General features: G+C 39.6%; 1 protein-coding gene across 1 annotated transcript in view; it reads left to right on the top strand.

Moving 5' to 3' along the window:
- STAC (SH3 and cysteine rich domain) overlaps positions 1–19,129 on the top strand; it is a 73,848-nt gene that overhangs the window by 43,406 nt on the left and 11,313 nt on the right. The window contains exons 3-9 of the mRNA XM_064669774.1: positions 1,995–2,095; positions 4,323–4,404; positions 6,144–6,259; positions 10,054–10,135; positions 14,334–14,398; positions 15,305–15,393; positions 18,994–19,045. Of these exons, the coding sequence (XP_064525844.1) occupies positions 1,995–2,095; positions 4,323–4,404; positions 6,144–6,259; positions 10,054–10,135; positions 14,334–14,398; positions 15,305–15,393; positions 18,994–19,045 (587 nt within the window). The remainder of the gene's footprint in view (positions 1–1,994; positions 2,096–4,322; positions 4,405–6,143; positions 6,260–10,053; positions 10,136–14,333; positions 14,399–15,304; positions 15,394–18,993; positions 19,046–19,129) is intronic.

The following is a 19,129-nucleotide window of genomic DNA, read 5'->3' on the forward strand; positions in this document are numbered from 1 at the left end:
TTGAATCTTAGGAGTAACTTGGTAGAGCAGGCAAGAGTTATGCCAGTATAGACCAGCGTGAGGGGAGAATTAGACCCAGTGTAAGCACTGATGTGTTGCTAGGCAAGTATGATGTCATTTTTCTTTTTTCATTCTGCCTTATAAATATAATAAAAAATTGTGGAGGAAGTACTCTTTCCTCAATGCAAATTGTTGATCATCAGGAAGGGTGATTCAGCATTTCATCATCAGTAATAAAAGCACAAAACTGCTGAAGTCAATATTGGTTTGAGCATGTGTAATTGAGAAGAAACTATAACTGAAAAAGTCCCCCCAGCACACTAATCCAAGTGCAACCACACAGGAAAAAGAAACAAAACAAACAGGGATGTGTTCTTCTAGTAAATTCTGTGTTTGCTAGGAAAAAAGAACCCAGAAAAGAGGCTAGATGTCTGCATGTACCGTGAGAGGGCTAAAAGGGACCGGGTAGGCAAGAAGCAGGGAGCAGTCAGTGACCCCACTCCACGGAAGTCCCTGGGGCACACCCTACACTCAACCCCATTCACTCTCCATCTCTCCAGCAGTCTCAATAAGAAGATGGGGAGGTTCCCTATCCTACAAGAAGCACAGAAGTGAAACATCTGAGCCTGGCTCACTGCAACCACCCACAGCTACTTCAGCCTGCCTTATCTGGCTTGGAAGTGCTTCAGGCACCTCTTCCCCTGAAAGTGGTCCTGTCAAACCTCGGATTTTGGCACCAACTTGATGAAACCTTCCCTGAAGTGCTTCTTTCAGACACAGTGTTTCACCGGGTGAATCCAGCAACATGTACACAGCACTGACTACTCAAATAACCAAGAGCTACATGAGTAGGATCCTTCTGACTAATATTCCTATCATGTCTGACTAATGAAGGCTGGTTAAAATGTCAAGAGTTTTTTAGGGGTTTTTTTACTACCTTATTTCTTACTCACTCCCACAGTGGATGATAATGAACTGACATGTTGTTTATTCATTTCATTTATACAGTCCTATGGGGATAAAAGAGTTGCTGCAGCATCACTTCTTCTGCATAGTTTAGGAAGTGTTACGGTTGTATGAATAAGAGTGACTGTTCCTGCCTGGAAGCAAACAGACTTGGGTCTGTCATTTAAGAGTAGGTTCACACTGAAGATAATGCAGAAATACTGTTGGTCAAGTAGGAGAAGTCTGCTTCTGTTAGGCAAAATTTCTCCTGCAGCTCCCTACCTGTAACACAGAACTTTTCCGCTGCCAGTGAAGGAGAGCAAGATCAGACTCGTGGCATCCTCACTGCTCCACTTAGGGACATAAAAGGAGCCCTTTCTGCACCTCCTGAGCACTGGCCCAGGATGGTGAAAGCAACAATCCCTGGGCACAGTTGTCAATATTGGTTTGAGCATCTGTAATTGAAAAGAAACTGTAATCGAAAAAATCCTCATAGTGCACTAATCCAAGTGCAACCATGCAGGAAAAAGAAACCAAACAAACAGGGATATGTTTGCCCATGGGTGGACAATGGCAAAGGAGCTGGCTTAGCCCTTGCTGCCCCTGGAGCTACCTCTCACCCATGAAACCTGGCCTCCACTGATGGCCAAACTCCCCAGGGCAGCTCCAGAGCCTGGGTGCTCCTTCACAGGAGCACAGCCTTGCACAACTCTCATATCAAGCCCTTTCAAATTAGCAAAGGGATTTTGCTTGATGTTCACGAGGCAGAGACATCACTGATAAGACTATCATATAGCAGAACATGATCCAATATATGTGTCTAAAGGCAGTAATAGCATGGGAAAGAGCCTGGGGGAAAAATGCCTAAAATGGAGAGGCTGTAAAGAAAATGTGTGTATAAATGGGAATTTTAAAAAGTAGGTAAGGCAAAGAAAACTGTCAATATTTGCTCTACGGCAACTGACCCCATCAGTTCTTTCAGGTCATTTGTTTAAATGCATGGAAACTATTGATTGTGTCTAATTAAATCATTTCCATGCATTTCACAGGGATAAATGCTAAGCATGGATTGCGCTGTAAGGCTTGTAAGATGAGCATCCATCACAAATGTGCAGACAGTATCGGACAGCAGCGCTGCATGGGCAAGCTGGTAAGTGAGCAGCTCAAGGCAGAAAGAGAAGTGGAAGGCACCAGCTTGTGCTGGAGCCACTTACTTTGTGTGCCTGACCCCCAGCTGGCATTTAGCTGGTGCCTTTACAGAACTGACACCAGATCACTTTACTGAGGTGGGAAACATAAAGTCAGGTAGTGCCCTGTTGTCAATTTGGTCAATTGCTACTACTCGAGAACCCAAACAAAACCAAAACACAAATCTGGTCTGCTTTGTGGATGTGAAAATGCAGTTATAGAATCCAAACTTAGCTAAATAACAGAATTGATTGCTTTGATTTAAACTGCACTTGCTGCAGTGTAAATTTCTCAAGGTATACTATAAATTAATCAAAATATTTCAATGGAGTTTAACAAATGAAAAATCCCTCAAATTACTTTTTATTGGTTTTTCCACTGTTAGGACTTGAAGAAAAAATATAATTCATCTAAAAAGTAAACCAAAGGGTATTTCACAGTATGATGACAAAGAGTTTGAAGCAATCTCTAAGCTGGCGGCTGAGAAGAGCAGGAGCCTGCCTCTGGATGGGCACAGCACCTTAGTTCCTGGGTTATCTTCTGAGCAGCAAAATCTCATGACTGACAATGGCAGTACACTGTGTCTGAGACAATTCTAACTCATCTGATTGACTTTTATGGGAAAATGGGTCTTTTGGTCACTACCGGAGAAAAGACCATTTGGAATATGAAAACTGAATACATATATTCATGTTTCAGATGTTCTCAGATTTGTTGCAACTGGAAGGCACTTGGACAAATATGAGCTAAAAGCAAACAGTTTCACTGCGTTAAATGATGGAAAAAATGCAAGCATTGATTTGAAAAGGGCTACAAAACCCACCTTTCACTGGAAAAATCTTTTCTCTCCAAGAGTGTTCAGTGAAAGCTATTGTTGTTTATATCCCTGAGGCAAGTCTTTATGTATTTAAACCATAATCATACTTCTAGCATGAGGCATTCTGGTACTGGAAGCTGATCTGTGAAGAGCTGAACGACCTCATTGCAAGCCTTGGACAAGCCGAATATTACATCAAGTTAATTGATTCATGCATTTCTTGATTCTGGCCTCAGATCTTGTGGTCACTAGTTTACAAAAACAGAAAAATAAAGACCAAATTTACATCAGGAAGTTGTCAGCAAAGTCATAGGAGTTTTGTGAGCTCATGCTGCATCTGAATCTAGCTTGGAGGTAAACCAAGGCTGAAGAATCTGGAATGTATTCCTCTAAGAAACCAAGTTTAGCAGTCCACTCACTCCTTCTCAGCCTATACTGCAGCTCATTAGCTGAAGAACTAGTTGTCTGTCACGTTTTAATGTATACTGAACATAGGATATGGAAAATATGCATATCTCTGTTAATCTTTTCCACTTTTCACTGTGACTAGAAATTCTCGCAGCCTGGAGACATTAGAAATCTAAGAGACCATTTGTGAATCTTTAATGCCTTGAAAGGCATTTGCAAAGATGCTAGCACCTTCATTTTGAGTACTAATCAAATGATTAGTACTGAGTTAAGATATTAAATAGAGAGTCAACAGGAAATGTTTAACCTTCTAAGAATGCTTTTTAGAGTGGTATAGGGCACCATTATTTGCCATATTGTGTTATTCGTTAATGGTATAGCTTGAATTGTTATAGTACATTTCTCTACAAGTGTACATTGAGGGGATATCTGGTGACAACTTGGAGAGTTTTTTGAACTTACAAGACAAAAAAAAGCAGTGAAAGCTGCAGACAGTATGCAGCAAAACTTAGATAAACCTATAGAAAGGCTCTAAATTTTTGGGGTTTCACAAGTGTATATATGAGAACATGAGGATTTGGAGGTAGGGTGGGGAAGGGTAGTCAGATGTATAACAAATACAGAAAAATGCCAATTCATGTTATATCAGAGATAGGGAGAGGGAAACTTCCCAGAACCTCTGATGATTCAGCACTTCTGCTGCAATTGATTAGTGCTGCTTTTTTGTAAGACAAAAATAAAAAAGGGGAGCTGAAAATTAGCCCTCCTTCCACATAAATACAGAAAATTGTTTTTTTCCAGAAGAAAAATCATATAGACCCCTATCTCTAAACCCTACACTGACTGAACAACAGGAGGCAAATTTCCAGTCTCGTCACACTGTTACACAAAAGCTGAGGCTATTTCTATTAAATCAATCAAAGCAGCAATGTCCTTCACTTGTTTTTGCTTTTTCTCCCTCCAGCCAAAGGGATTTCGACGGTACTACAGCTCACCACTACTCATTCATGAACAGTTTGGCTGCATCAAAGAAGTGATGCCGATTGGTAGGTTTTGATTGCTTTTCCATTCAGTCTTCCTTTGGCAGTGCTCTGCAACAGCAGCGGCAGATTTCCAGCCATGGTATTTACCCTCAGCAGCCTTCCAGCTCCTTTCGGTGACTGCATGTCCTTCTGCCATCTCAGGAAAGGACCACTTCAAAGATACAAAGCTGGAAGAGGAGAGGGTGTGTTTATTGTGTGTTTCACTCAATACATATACCCCATATACATACCTCTTAGCAATTACCCCGTTTATAGTAATAACCACCTGAGATCAAGGTAGGAACTTAGAAGTGAAGAAACACTTGAATACAGAGGTGAAGGTCTGAGCTAGGAAGAAATAGAGAAAAGACAGAGAGATCAAAACAGCAGGAGACATTCAAATTACTGGTTTGTCTTTTGAGGGATGTCACTAGGTTACTGTCTTTTTTCATGCACACTTCTTACTTTCCTCATATTTTTCCTTATTGATCATCTCTACAGATTTTCTGAGTATTTAAAAGACCATTTTCTGCTCACTGTAATACCATATTCCTGAAAAAAAAATTGAAATGGAGAAGTGAAATTTATTCAGGAAAATATTTTTCCCTGCTGGTACTCTAACCAGGCAAATCTGGAAGCGCAAAAAAATGAAAACCAAAAGTAGGCAGTCAGTTTAAAATTACTTGTCCGAGGACATCTGCATTGTTATTTTCAGCAGTTAAAAAAAATGAATTGCAAGGATTTCATCAAAGCTTCTCTTTCCAAAAAATATTCATTATTTTTATCAGAAGAAACATTTTGAACAAACTCTAGCTAACAAATGAGAAGCACTTTGCTCTACTCAAAATCCAAAATATCTTGTATTTTCTCAGTTCTTTGGCTAAAATTTCCCTCCTTCTGCATAATGCTTCCAATGTACTGTATTTTACATGTCTACTACCTTGTATCACAAGGGAGGTTGAGGGCTAATAATGCAGTACGTAAAAGAGAGTCTGAACTGAGATTGCTTCTGCCCATTGAAGACATCCATTTTTTTCCATGGGAGATGACTTTTGTGGCTAGCTATGAGGAAGAATGGGAGTGAGAACTAAACAGATATATGCCAGTGAGGTGCTGGCCTTTATGGCAACACCTAGACTGAGCTGAAAAACCTACAGCACACGCTCAAAATCAGGTATCTTCTCATGCCTGCCTCCAGAGCCCATAAAGCTCCACAGTGGGGATGTCAGGACCTTTCAGGGAAGGTCCAGACCATCCTGTTTACATGCAGTAGCCAAGCAGGAGCACTGGGAGGGTAGATGGATAAAGACAACAACCCACTCATACGACAAGGATGCTCAGGTAACAATATAGAGCTTTTTCCTTCAAGCTTCTACTGTTGAGAGCAACCCAAGAGGTCCATGGTAGAAACAAACATGAACTAAAAACTCCTGGTACTTTGTCTTCCTTACCTCAGCATAGGCAGCACCAGTGATGACTAGAAAAGAATGGCAGATGAAGAGAGACAAGACAATGGCCAAGAACTGAAAAGCCTGTATGAGGGGAGAATAATCTTTATTGGAGTAGAGAGGCAGCAGAAAATTGCTAGGAAAGGCCAGTTCCATTAAGTTTATCAAACACTTTTTATCAGGATAGTCTTTCAACTCGTGTCTAAGCACACATCCCAACATGCTGGTAGAGGCAGATGTTCCTCCAAGTGAAGCAGGAACATGATCAGAAATATCTTCAAGGTACTGATGCATGTTTTGCTCCTTCTGTTGCAGCCTGTGGAAATAAGGTTGACCCTGTGTATGAAACGCTCCGTTTTGGGACTTCTTTAGCCCAGAAAACCAAAAAGGGAAGTTCTGGGAGCGGGTCTGACTCTCCCAACAGAAACTCTGTAAGTATACCACATCTTTCTTCTATTATCTTTCTAGAGGAGCAACAGACATTCATTCACATGAGCTCGTATCAGAGCTCCAAAAAGTTTCAGAGTTTCAGTATTTCAAACTGAACTAAAAATACTGTAAAAAAAAATTTTAAAACTCTTACTCTCCTCTTCCAAATTGAGACCAGAAAATACATTATTTTTGCAAACTCTAATTTTAAGAATCTTTTAGATGACTCTTGAGAAAAAGAGAAAAATAATAATTAAATGAATAAACAATTTTTATTGGATTGGAAAAGGAAATATTATTCTTTTTATTTTGCAAATCCATGTAGATGTGTAACAGACATATTTAACTGTCATGCTGGAGTAGATGCATACTGCCTTTTGCTGATGGTGGGCATTTACCCTTCATACAGGTGAAAGCAATGGGTTGAAGTCCTCAGAATATAGATTTAAAAGTGCAAGATCCAGAGCACAAGTTTTTCCTACATTACCTGACAACCTCTTCTGCATTCACCTAAGAATAAAAATCACCAGGCACAGAGACAGGATAAGACTTTGTCTCCAGGCCTTAAAACATATGTTTAATTCCAAGTTGTGCTAATATCTGTATATGTTTGGTACACAACATTTCCCTGGCATTTAAATGTATGCTAACTTATATGGCTGAACTGTAAGGTGGTAAAAGTGGACTCTAAACAGACATCAATTCATGTCAGATGGGAAAGAAGACAGAAAAATTTAAGCAAGAACTAAGTGAAATCTGCAAGGGATGTATTAAGGGACATGTCCTCTATCTACTTCTGTTTATGCCTTAAAAGAAATTTGGTAATTTCCACTCATTTTTAAAACCCAAAGTGACTCTACCACCTGTCGCACTGTGATCACATTTCTTTCTTTCATTTATTTAATTTACTTTGAAATAGTAGTCCTACAAATGTAATTATTGCTTTCTAAATCAATAAGCATTATGTTGAATTATAAATGACAGCTCAAGTATAGAAACCATGAATGCTGTGTCAGCTTACCCGAGGGAGCTGATCATAACTAGGTGGGGTGTGGGTGTAGAATGAGGAATGCAAGTTCATTACAGGAATTTCCCCAGGGTATTGAAGCTGAGAGAGAATATAACATGTGTCAGCATACAGGAAATAGAAAACGTTAGAGAATTGAATAAACAGACTTTGGAAACCATAAATTTTGCCAACGCAAGCCTGTGGATTGAGACAAGGATAAAACCAGGGCAGACACAACCCTGAAAAAAATGATGGGGCCATGGAGCTTTAAAACTGATGGTGACCTGAGAGTAGGCACTGACCAGTGAGTGACCAGAACAGGGATGTGACACAGAGCCCTTAGAAGCACTTGTCTAGTTAATAAAATGCAGTGACTAAGATCTTTCACAAGTGATTCTCACTTCTGTGCTGCTCTGCTCCTCTCAATGCAGCTGTGAGGCACACAGCAGCAACGGGGCTCTGCAGCTATGCCATGTCCCAGCCCTGGGAGCTGGAATGTACTTCAGGGTTCTGCCATGTCCCCAAACTAGGGATCATGGTGACACCTAGGATACTACTTTGCCTCACAGGTGATGTCCAAGCTGTTAAAGGTCTAGCTCTAGGTCAGTGTAGCATAGCTGCTCCTGCTGAAGGTAGTTAAAAGGAAAGGTGACTAGCCTAGGATCTGTGCCTTGCCCCTACAGCCATGAAGCTTCCAGACTGCATGGAATTCATGTCTCTGCGCAGAGTAGAGATAACCATCTTCCTCTGAACTAGCCAAGGTATTTTTAACATGACTGAGCAGTGTGGACGTACCCACTGTGATTTTTCAGCCCAGATTCTGCATCTCCCATAAAAGAAAAGGGCCATATGCTCCAGATTTACTACCTACTGCTTGCTTCAAAACTCTGCTTCTGCAACCCACATTTATACAGAAAGGCACTTGAGGTAATGTAAATGTGAATCCGGTTCTTGTTATTTTTTTGTACATCAGCTCCTATCAAAAGCAGCTTTGTAGCTCTACCATTTCTATTAGAGCATTTGTCATGTAACTCTTGATTAAAAAATAATTAAAGGTAACTGAGGTTACTTCAGGAAGTTTTGGATGAGGTATATCTTGAAGGAACAGTCACTACACATCCCATATGCAGTAAGTACCCAACAAAATATGAAGCTAATCAGTAATTATGAAGCTAGTTAAGACTGAGGAACATGTTATAGCAATGAGCTGAAAAATATCTGGGACTTACTATTTCAACAAAGCCAGTCTTTCTTTTCTCCATCCAGCAACTAGAAATCCATAGATATGCTCTATGCTGACTCCATGTTAACATTGCTATAGCAGTACCTTCTCATCCCTGGAAGACCCATTTGGGCAGGGCGCAAGGCAAGCATGACCTGCTGCAAAAAGCTGAGTCTAAAAAAAAGGAGTAACAGAGCAGTAAAGCAGAAGGCTCTTAAAATAGCAAATGAAACAAGATAGCCACAAGATACCTGTGGCACAAATCTACTTTCAACCTCTTTGTTCGTCCGTTTCCTGGAATGGAGAAGTATCTAGGAAAATAATAGATAGGAGAAATAAAATGGTGAAAGTACGTTCTAAAAAAAGCTTTGTTGTCAACACTAGTAAAAGCAAAAAAAACCAACATGTAAAATCTATAATGCAATTCAGATTGTGCTCCCTGAACGAAAGCAGTGAATGTTCCTTGTCTTGCTTTTCTTTCTGTGGTGCAGGCAAAGGTCTGCAAAGCAATAGAGAGAGCTACGTGCACAGTACAATTGTAAAATGTCATGGAGTAATGAAGCTAAATCCTTCATGTGTCTTAAAATCCTGTTAACAAGAAATAAATAAAGCTTAGGACCACGTCAGGATTTATAGCTATTCAGATTAGAGCAAGCACCTGACTCAAGTTCAACGTTTGGGTTTTTTATGGTTATCAAAGATGTGGAGAGTTCAGTAACAGGTTTCGTTAAGGTCAGATTCGGGTAGAGCTGTTTGGAGCAGCTCTTGGTTCCTGTTGGGCTATACAGGGATAAGCTGACTACCCCACCAAGGAATTTGGTGCCTTATGCAGAGTATACTTCCGAGGCTTAAGATTATGTCATCCCATGTTTTTCTACACCCTAGAACATTGGGTCCCTAATCATGATTGACATTAATGTGGTACAAGTAAGAAATCATAGTAATTCTAACAACAACATTTGGGTTTCATTTTTCCCTAACCATACCAGCCAGATGACTGTTTAAAAAGAAAGTGAGGGCAGATATTTAAAGACTGAATTCATCAACTCCATGGCACTCCAGCCCTTTCTCTTACAGGATTTTAACAGAATTTAAACCACCATTATATTACAGTTATTTTACTGAATAATATATTCAGGGCTAATATATTAATAGTCAGTAGTTTCAACTAATGTCCAGTCTCCTTGGTAGATAACTATTTAGCATACCTTCAGAATCTGCAAATTCCCTCAAGCCCTTTCTGTTTTACACAGAGAACCACATTGTTTAACACAATCCTTTGTTCCTTAACTTTCACTTCATTTTATACTGCAGAAATCTTTTGTACTCCAGATTGCAAATTTGGTCTGGTGTTTTTTTCTGGGCTTTTACTGCTCCCTGTGAAGTAGGTATGTGTTGTGCATCACCGGATCTAATGTTTTCTGTGATCCCTTTAGACTAACTTGCTCTGCTCTGATAGCAGCCAAGTACTGCATTTCCCAAAGACTCTTGCTGTGATTTTATTTCACTTCATTGGTCACTTTTTCTGGCTCATCCCATCTCGTTTGCTCTTTCTGTCCCTGCAGACAGCTGACCTGGTAGAAGTTCCAGAGGAAGGCAATAGCTCTGCAGGCACCCTTGACATAAGCAGGAAACGCAGCAACAGTGGTGAGTGCAACCAGACCAGGACAACATCTCCTGGCTTATAGGCCTTTGTACAAACTATTTCAGATGGGAGGTTGTGGCATGTCCATGTCTTAGCAGCATTCAGGTTTTCAAAGCAGGAGCTGAGCTGATGCAAGCATTTGGGGAATGCTTTTTGCCATTGAGATGAAATTCAAGTCCCGGTTTTCTCAATTTGGTGTGTTCAGAGCTGAAACTGAACAAGGTTCAGTCCTTATTTTCTATTTTCACTTCATGAACATGACTGTAGACTAACCACTTAGCATGATTCAGTTCCACATTGGCAAAGTGGAACAAAAATAATATTTTCTTTCTTTTCCATATATTTGATTTTTCTGCATGATTTTGTATACCATAACCTCTTTGGGACAGAAAATTAATCATAAAATATCCATATGTCCATATGTTGTAAAATATGCAACACGATTAATTTTGATTATAATTGCAACTTCTCCATGCAACTATAGTGTGTGCCCACTAATATTAATGGCCCAATTCCTTTGTTTGACTTGAAGTACAAAAGTAATGTTTTTACAACCTTAGCATGATAGGATTTAAAGACCATCATAGCAATCGAGAGCTTAGTAATGAAATCTTAGCCACCAGAAGTTGGTGGTTTTGATCCCATTCTTGAATTTGGTCATGGTGAGGGAAGTCATAAACACAAAGGGTTATTGCTAAGTAAAACTTCAAGCCCAAAGCATCAGAGTAACTTCTCTAGCAGCAACTGAAGTCTGTTTTGCTGAATCTCACAAGATTTACACTACATAAACAAATCGCAGTGAGTATAGCTTTTTCTTCATAGCACCCCCGGTGCTACTTACGTGCGGCTACCAGTTGATGTAGGTGAAATGCCAGCTTCAGCTGTCCATTCCCATATTATGCTACCTTCTTATTCCTTTCCTCCCTTCTTGGTCCTATCACCTCTCCTCACTGTGTTCAGTTTTTTCCTTCCTCTCATTTTGTGAACACCTCCTCTATGTTATCTGATTTCTCCTGAGAAATTTTTTAGGTTTTCTCTCTTGCAACTGCAAGTTGACCTAACCTGGTTAAAGATAAAGAATTCAGTCTCCATCACATTGTTTAATCTTGCCCACCTGAGATTAAATTGACCCTGTTTGAGTTTTCAGAAAATTTTTTTTATTTCTCTGTTAGTCAGTAGTTTCATTTCTGAAACCCAAAGAAACTTTTTTTCTCTGAGATCTGTATTCACTGAATGCACTGAAAGGCATTCAAGGAACTTACTTAAAGAGATTAGTTTAAAAACTCAGCATGTGTCAAATCTCTAAATAACTTCCGCGGCACATTAACGATTCCTTTGATCAGCACTGCCTTTTTTACAATCCATCCTTCAGAGGCTCAGGGTATAAATTATGCATCAGTCACTCCAAAAATTTCCTCATGGTAGATTTTTAATAAACTGCCTGCACTGTTTGCACAAGCTATGGAAATGGTAAAATCCTTTTCAGAATGTAAAAAACCCTGGTTTTTTTCTTTTTTTTTGTCTGCTGCTGCTAGGGCAAACAAATATGAAAATAGATGGATTTCTGTTGTGTGGAGATATGAACTACATGCCTCTATGGCTTTCAGATTCGAGTGCCTCTTATTAATATCCAGAGATCATGAGCTAAACATAGATTAAAAATTTAACAGACTAAATTCGAAATGTTGTTACAGGGTGATTCATGACTCCTTTTCTCTCAGTTGTCCACTGCCTCTTTATCAGGCAGTTCCACATTAATATCTTGATGACTCAGGTCCATTCCAGTTGGGTTTTTCTGTGTTGGGGTTTTTTTGGTTGGGTTTTTCCCCTCCCCAATTAAAACACTGTCCTCTACAAATAAATATTTAGAAAAATGTACATTTGATACCCTTTGGTAAAAGGAAACAGCAGAAGAGACGCAGCCTGCAGAAGGGTGAAAGGACCCAGTATACGTGCGGCCATGTAATCGCTCCCGTAGACTCCCATGACAACAGCTTCAAGGGGAGATTCTTTCCTTTGGGACCTGGCATGCATCCTATGAAGCAAAGCTTCCCAGTTTACAACTGTGAGATGGCATACCTAATTTCTAGCCCTTCAGCTTCCTCTAAGCCAGTTACACTCTTTCACTGCCATGAATTGCCATCTGTAACAGAAGCCCCGCAAGCCAAAATGTATTTTAGGTGACATTTAGGAGCCTGTGATCAACAGGGATTTGAGCACTTTCCCCTTGAGTCAAAGAGTTTGCCCCTCCTGCAAACCCAGTTTTGGTGAGCATGAGCACTTCTCAACAAACACAATGATACAGTTCAGCTCCTTCCCCACCTGCTGGGTCAGCTCCACGGTTCACAAGGCTGTCCATAAGTAACTTGGCTTTATTTTCTGTCACTAAGCAGAAATTACTCCAATTACATCCAATTACAGTGCTGAAATACTTCCACTTAATTTCCCCCAGTCCAAAATGCTGCTAGTTACCCAACTCAGTATTCATCAGAACACCTTTAATTTGCCTCCCTAACTCCCTTTCCTTTGGATGTGATAAACAAAGCACAGTAATTTGAGAAGGATTTAAATACTGCCAAATTGTAACAGAAGAAGTTTACACCCCTTCATACAGATGTCAGGCATACATATACCCCTATATTAAAGATAGAGGAAATTAGATTTGTTTGTAAGGTCTTCCTCTGGTATTTGTGACAGTCTGCAGGGTCAGAGTGCCTTTGCAATAGGACTTGGTGAGAAGCATATTGAGGCCCAGCTCAGCTGCAGTCAGGTCACCTGGACACAACTTGTGGCATTTTCAGATTAAATGTGTCAGGTATCAGCTCACATGCTGTCTTCATATTCATGCATTGGACTTTATGATTACAACATTGTCTTACATTTTATCAGAGAATATGTGCTTCTGTGTGCTCATGGATGCATGTCACTTGGTACAAAATATTTCTTATGCATGCTGTGGCTGCCGTTTTACTCATCTTCAATCTATTACAAGAACACTGTCTTGTTTGTCAATGTTGAAGTACAAGTCTCTACTATCAAAGAACCCTACTATTTCCCTCATAAAACTTCTTCACAGAATCTCTGTTAGGTTGTCACTTACAGTGTAGAATAGTCACAGAAATATGTGTTCATAGAAGAAAGGGTGAGCAAGTGAAAGAGCAGAGGAGAAGAATTCAGTGGTTTGGTGTCCCTTGGACCTTCTTTTCCCTGGATGCATGCAACTGTATGACAGAGAAACAAAAAGAAAATGTGCTCAGTTAGCCTGATACTTATTACCACTTTGGTTATTTTTTCCAAATTGTTGGAGACTATAAAATGGTGGGAGAAGACACTGGCGGTTCTAGATGCTCAAAAACTCCAGCTAGTAAAGTCGTATTCAGACTTTATGCAGAAGCAAGAAACACCAGGCAATTCTTGAAATGTGAAGGTGGAATTCAGTCAATATGATAAAGACACTGTGGTTTTTCTAGTGAGATAACTGAGTACAGCTCATGAATCAATTACAATAGAGAGTAACTGATTAGATATGAGGTATGTTAGGTGCTGTGACTGTTACCTTATTCTAAGAGATTCTGGTTTAGAAACTTAGAAGAAAATTTTCACATGTACAGGCCTGTGTTTCAGTTTACGCTTCCTGATCTGAAAACAAATCAGGTACCTCCTGTAAAATCAGAGAGATGCAGCATATCTAGTGTAGCCCAGGCATAGACTACTGGAGAGAGGGATCAAAGAAGATGATCAAATATTTGGACAAAGAGGACAAAGACAGGAAAGAAAGGGTTTTGCATACAAACCTACCTCAATACTACTCATAAATGATCATCAGGTTTCGTAGGTGCTTTTAAATAGAAATACTGGTTATCTGATAATGGAAATGCAGTATTCAATGCGAGAAAAAGGCAGTTGGACTTTAAATAGTAATGCTTTTATAGTACCAAGCTTCTATTCCTGGTGCTGTACTTGTGTATATTCATCTGATCAAAATGGTTTACTTGTTACAATTATAAATTCTTGAGGACATTGTGTCATATGCCAGCAAGATATGTGGTTTTGTTAGGAGTGTAGAAGGCTTCAGAGGAGAGCACAAAGAATCAAAGAAAATAAGGGAGAAAGCAAAGAGATCAAAAAAATCAAGGTCATACTCTTGAGGTGAACAGTCTCAAACTACTCCTAATATGTCATATGTTTGCTTTATTTCAGTGTTTACATACTCTGAAAATGGCACAGAACACTTTGGAGAAGAACCAAAAAGTATACATTCCCCGGTATGAGCATAAATTTTGTGCAAATGCAATGGGAATGGGAAGTCAGAAAAAAGTCTTGGTGTTATAGCTGTCTGAGGACTTTGAGTAGGTCTGATGGGGCACTGATATCTTACTGTCATGTTCTTATACCATTTCTGGGCCACTGGCCACAGCTGGAAGCAATACACAGTACTGGATGGCTTTTCAGTTTACCCTTTGTGGTCGCTTTCATGTTTCTCTGTTTATTGCAAACTGATATTGTGAATACAAAAGATCCAGCATGTAGGCTGTGTAATTACAATAGAACTGATGTAACATAAAAACCACGGATTTGATTTTGAAAATTATTAGTGTTTATTTTAGCTATCTTTTTTTTTCCCCCACCAGATTAACAATGGAAAAAGTGAGCAGAAAGAGTAGCCTGTCTTCTCTGTGGAAAGCCCAGCACAGAAAGCTTTCACACATTAAAATCACTTTAAGGAAGTGATTTTCATACCCCGACTTTTGGATCTGTATACTGTATGATTCTAGCTCCATCCTTAATGAGAACTGTATAATAGACACCTTATGTAATGCCAATAATACACTATTGGGCTCATAAGAGTCATACACTACAGAGAGCAAAAGGCAGAATCATTTTTAAGATCTCACCCCAGAGACCCACTTGTGCAGATTTTTGCTTATGTTCTTTGGAAGCCTGGAATTTGTTCTTGGGGTTCAAATAATCTTATTTCTAAATGAAGATTTTTACTGCCTTAATGGCCTGCAATGTATCTGGTCTGTAGTCCTCCATGCTGTGAAAGGAGTGAGATGGTTGTGGCTAATTTATTGTAAGATCAGGTCTTGGTTCCTCTGTGTCTAACAAAGTGAATCAAACTCCTGTACAGAACAGATATTTAAATTTTCTCTTTCTCTTTTTTCTTGAAGGGACCATTTTATAAAAGCACGTTACAAATGAACACCTATGTTGCCTTGTACAAATTTGTACCACAAGAAAATGAAGACTTGGAGATGAGGTAAACCCCAAAATACTTGTTTGTTGATTTGACCCATGAAAACTCATGGTCATATGGTTACATATTACTTTGGGGAAGGAAGGGTTTGTTCTGATATTTTTAATAAACATTTTTATAGAGGTATCCACTTGTAGATATAAAGATATTCTCACATTTAGAAAAACTGGTGACCAACTGTTTTGGCAAGGACTTAAAACGCTGATGTCACCTCAGGAGCAAGATGACTTTGAGGTGTAAAATGCTCTGGTTTCTGTTACTTTGTTTTTCAGTCAGAAGTTTTCAAATAAGAATTCATCATCAGTTCTCATGCTAATCCTGACACATTTTACCAGTCCCGTTTGATGCTCCCTCACATTCAGGTTATGTCTGAGAAAAGGGAATGATGTCCAGCTGCTGAACGGCAGTGTTTTCACACAAGGAAGATGTATTCTGAGCTTAGTAAAATAACCTTGTTTATTTTTATTTTTAGCACTTTGTTTCTCAGTTCTGCATCAGTTGCTAGCATTACAAGATCTAATCCAAGCCCATTGAAAGGAAGGGACATCTTTTTTTTTAATGAAATTAGTTTGCTCATGCTACTCACATTTTGCATGGTCTTACTAGAGATCTTGTCATGAAACATGTCAGCTCTCTTCAATGCATACACTATATCAAAATAATGATGCACATGCCAGAGAACTTTGGGAATTGCCAGACAAATGCCCCTCATCAGCATCTCCTTCACTGAAAGCCTTTTTCCTGTTCCCAGCTCTGCCTTCTCATCACTCTAGAACTAAGTGTGCGATGTAGGGAAGAAATTACCAGCTTTTCTATTATTCTGCTTTGTTGTCATTTCCTGCTTGTTAGTTTAGGAATGTTGGCTCTTCAAGAAATAACCACAGTGTACGGTAACCTTTAGTGCAACTTGACAGATATTCTGCTTGAGGGATTCCACTTTGCATCCTGCTCCTTTAGGAGCGTATTCTAGCTTCCATGTTTCTTCCATGAAGTAGAACACCACTCGGACAACCCTGCACTGGACTACCATCCTCATCCAGACACAGAAATCCAGAAAACACATCATCCTTGAAAATTCTCCTGTCCCTCATTTTAGGGGAAAAAGGAACCTGTGGTCTGCAGCCTGGACTGTTGCGACTAACACGCTATGTCTAGAGACACCAGCCAGATTTTAGACTAGCGTTACTCAGCTACAGCAGCATGGTTTGTACCACGGTCAGAAATTCAGAAATTCATGTGTTAACACTGTTTCACAAGGAATGCCAAATACCTGGTAGTGTTGTTTGCTTTTTGCTAAGCCAGGCAGGATTCATCTCAATTGCATGAATTTCCATTTGTCAAACACAGTTGAGGTGCTGGAGGTGGATTTGGCATAGCAATCTTGTCAAGACTGACAAGCACTGTTCTGCGAACCCAACTCAGTAACCAGCCAGGTACTGATCAGCCCTAACACAACAGAGGCAAGTAGCAGGGGAAGGACCTGAGATGGGAAGAAGAATTAGGACAGATTTCTGGAGAGCCCAGCTCTGAGGGGATGCAATGAGTGGCAGATTACCGCAGTGGAGATGTGAAGCCCAGATTTCAGTAGCAATAAGTACTTACCACAACCCTGATTTCTTCCTCAACAGAAGGAGCACCCATTAAGGCTTTCCAGTTCTCTGGAATAAGTATAGTGGGACATTGCACTTGTAGAACAGGACAGAATAGAATAGAATAGAATAGAATCGAATCGAATCGAATCGAATCGAATCGAATCGAATCGAATCGAATCGAATCGAATAGAATAGAATAGAATAGAACAGAACAGAACAGTTGGAAGGAACCTACATGACAGCCTATCTTGCCACCTCCTGAAATATAGATCACTGAGGTAGAGCAGATAACTTACCCAGGGTTATAATTTACAGAAGAAAAAGATGAGACCTGAGGGTGATTTCAACCAGTAGTAAGCACCAAGCAGGTTACTCCCTTTCAGGAACTAGCAGCCTAAATCTAGGCAGCAACAGTAATATAGGTCCAGCTGGGATTTCTATTTTGAATCCTTTTTTGAAGTTTAGAGACATCTACATTAGCTCTCTCCTAAAAAAAAGTTGGAAAGCAAAATCAGCAGATCTGCCATCCAAAAATCTCAGTGCTCAGACCAGAGACATGGAGAGATTTTAGGTTCAGTTGCCATCTTTCTCTGACAGTCAAATACCTTTAAATTTTCTAGGTCATTTTTCTAACAACCAGGCTGAAGAGTACTGGGTGGATGGGGCTCTCTAAATCTTAAATGTGTTCTTCCTTGCAGTGTAAGAGCTCCAATGGTGTTACAGTCTATTCACTTTGAAGTCATGGGTTCCCTTAAAACTTCTTTGAGTGTTTTGTATTAAATATTAACTGTGATAAAAGATTCATGTCCTTTCCCATGGCAAAAAAAAAATTTCACCATTGGGATACCAAGTTATCCATTTTCCCTGACTTCCTTTCTCACCTCAACAACATTTAATTGTTCCAAACACATTGAAACAGGTTCTCGAAGAGGGCTTGAGGAAAATCTTCAAGTATCTTTTGGTGAAAGTTGAAAAACTCTGTTTCAGATTGCAAGGTGTTAGAATACTAAATGCCCACTTCTCCAGTTGTAGCAGCAATGATAACCCCTTGGGAAGCAGATCAAAGAGGCCCACCACTGACCCCACCTCCAGCTGCGTTCTGGACAGATCGACATTTTCTACACATGCTCTGAAATAACCTGTTAAATTGGACCTGTTACCCATCATGTGCTCCAGATCTGTTTACAGGCTCTCGTGCTGATACCTCAACAATACAGTGAGCCTAAGAGGGAATGCAAGGAGGGCTGAACAATTAGGGGTCAATCATTATTTTATTAAAATCAAAGAAGTTGAGTGTTCTGAGGTTAATCCATTTGGAAAAGAGCTGCCACTTTCTTTCTACAACACATCACTATTATAATTACATAATAGTGATGAAGTTCCACCAATGGGGGGAAAGAGGTCAAATAACTGTTCAACTACCTGCACAAAGTCAGCTCAGCACATTTCACTATTAGCATTTCCAGTCAAATTATTCTTCTAGATCTGCTTTGGAACTAGTCAGCTGGATGCTGATACTTAGCAATTACGACCCAGCACCAAACATTATAAAAGTAAATATGTCCCATTCAAATCAAAAAGACATTCTTGGGCAGAATTATATCCCTGCTGACTAATTGCCTTTGTCAGCTAAATAGAACTATTTTCCTGCTGCCTTCCTTCTGCAATCACAGCTTGAAAACACAGATGATGAAGTAGTGTGTCCCAACAAATGTCTTAAAGTAAAAAGATAATACCTGTAACAAGTAGGGACAGTTTCTTATTAAGCAGGAAGCAAAACTTCCAGTTCACAGATGTTGTCTCAAAACAGATCTAGCCCCAAAATATAGAGACTCTTATTCTACATTACCATGTACGACTGAAGAAAATCTTGCCACCTGATTGAGTCTACCTGCAATGAATGCTCAGAAAAAATAACCATTAAAGGACTACCTTCCTATTAGAAGGGAATTGTGAAAGCTGATTCAACATGACAATTAAGAGTCAACTACTATTCCTGTTCTAATTACAGGCCAGGGGACATGATCACTCTTCTGGAAGACTCTAATGAAGACTGGTGGAAGGTATGTGCTAATTATTAAATATCTGTTTTCTTTCCAAAGGGAAAAATATCTTCTTTTCAGTTGTGAACTTGCATTAAAGCTTCT

The sequence above is a fragment of the Pseudopipra pipra genome, chromosome 1, assembly GCF_036250125.1.
Source record: "Pseudopipra pipra isolate bDixPip1 chromosome 1, bDixPip1.hap1, whole genome shotgun sequence".
Classification (NCBI taxonomy): Eukaryota; Metazoa; Chordata; class Aves; order Passeriformes; family Pipridae; genus Pseudopipra; species Pseudopipra pipra.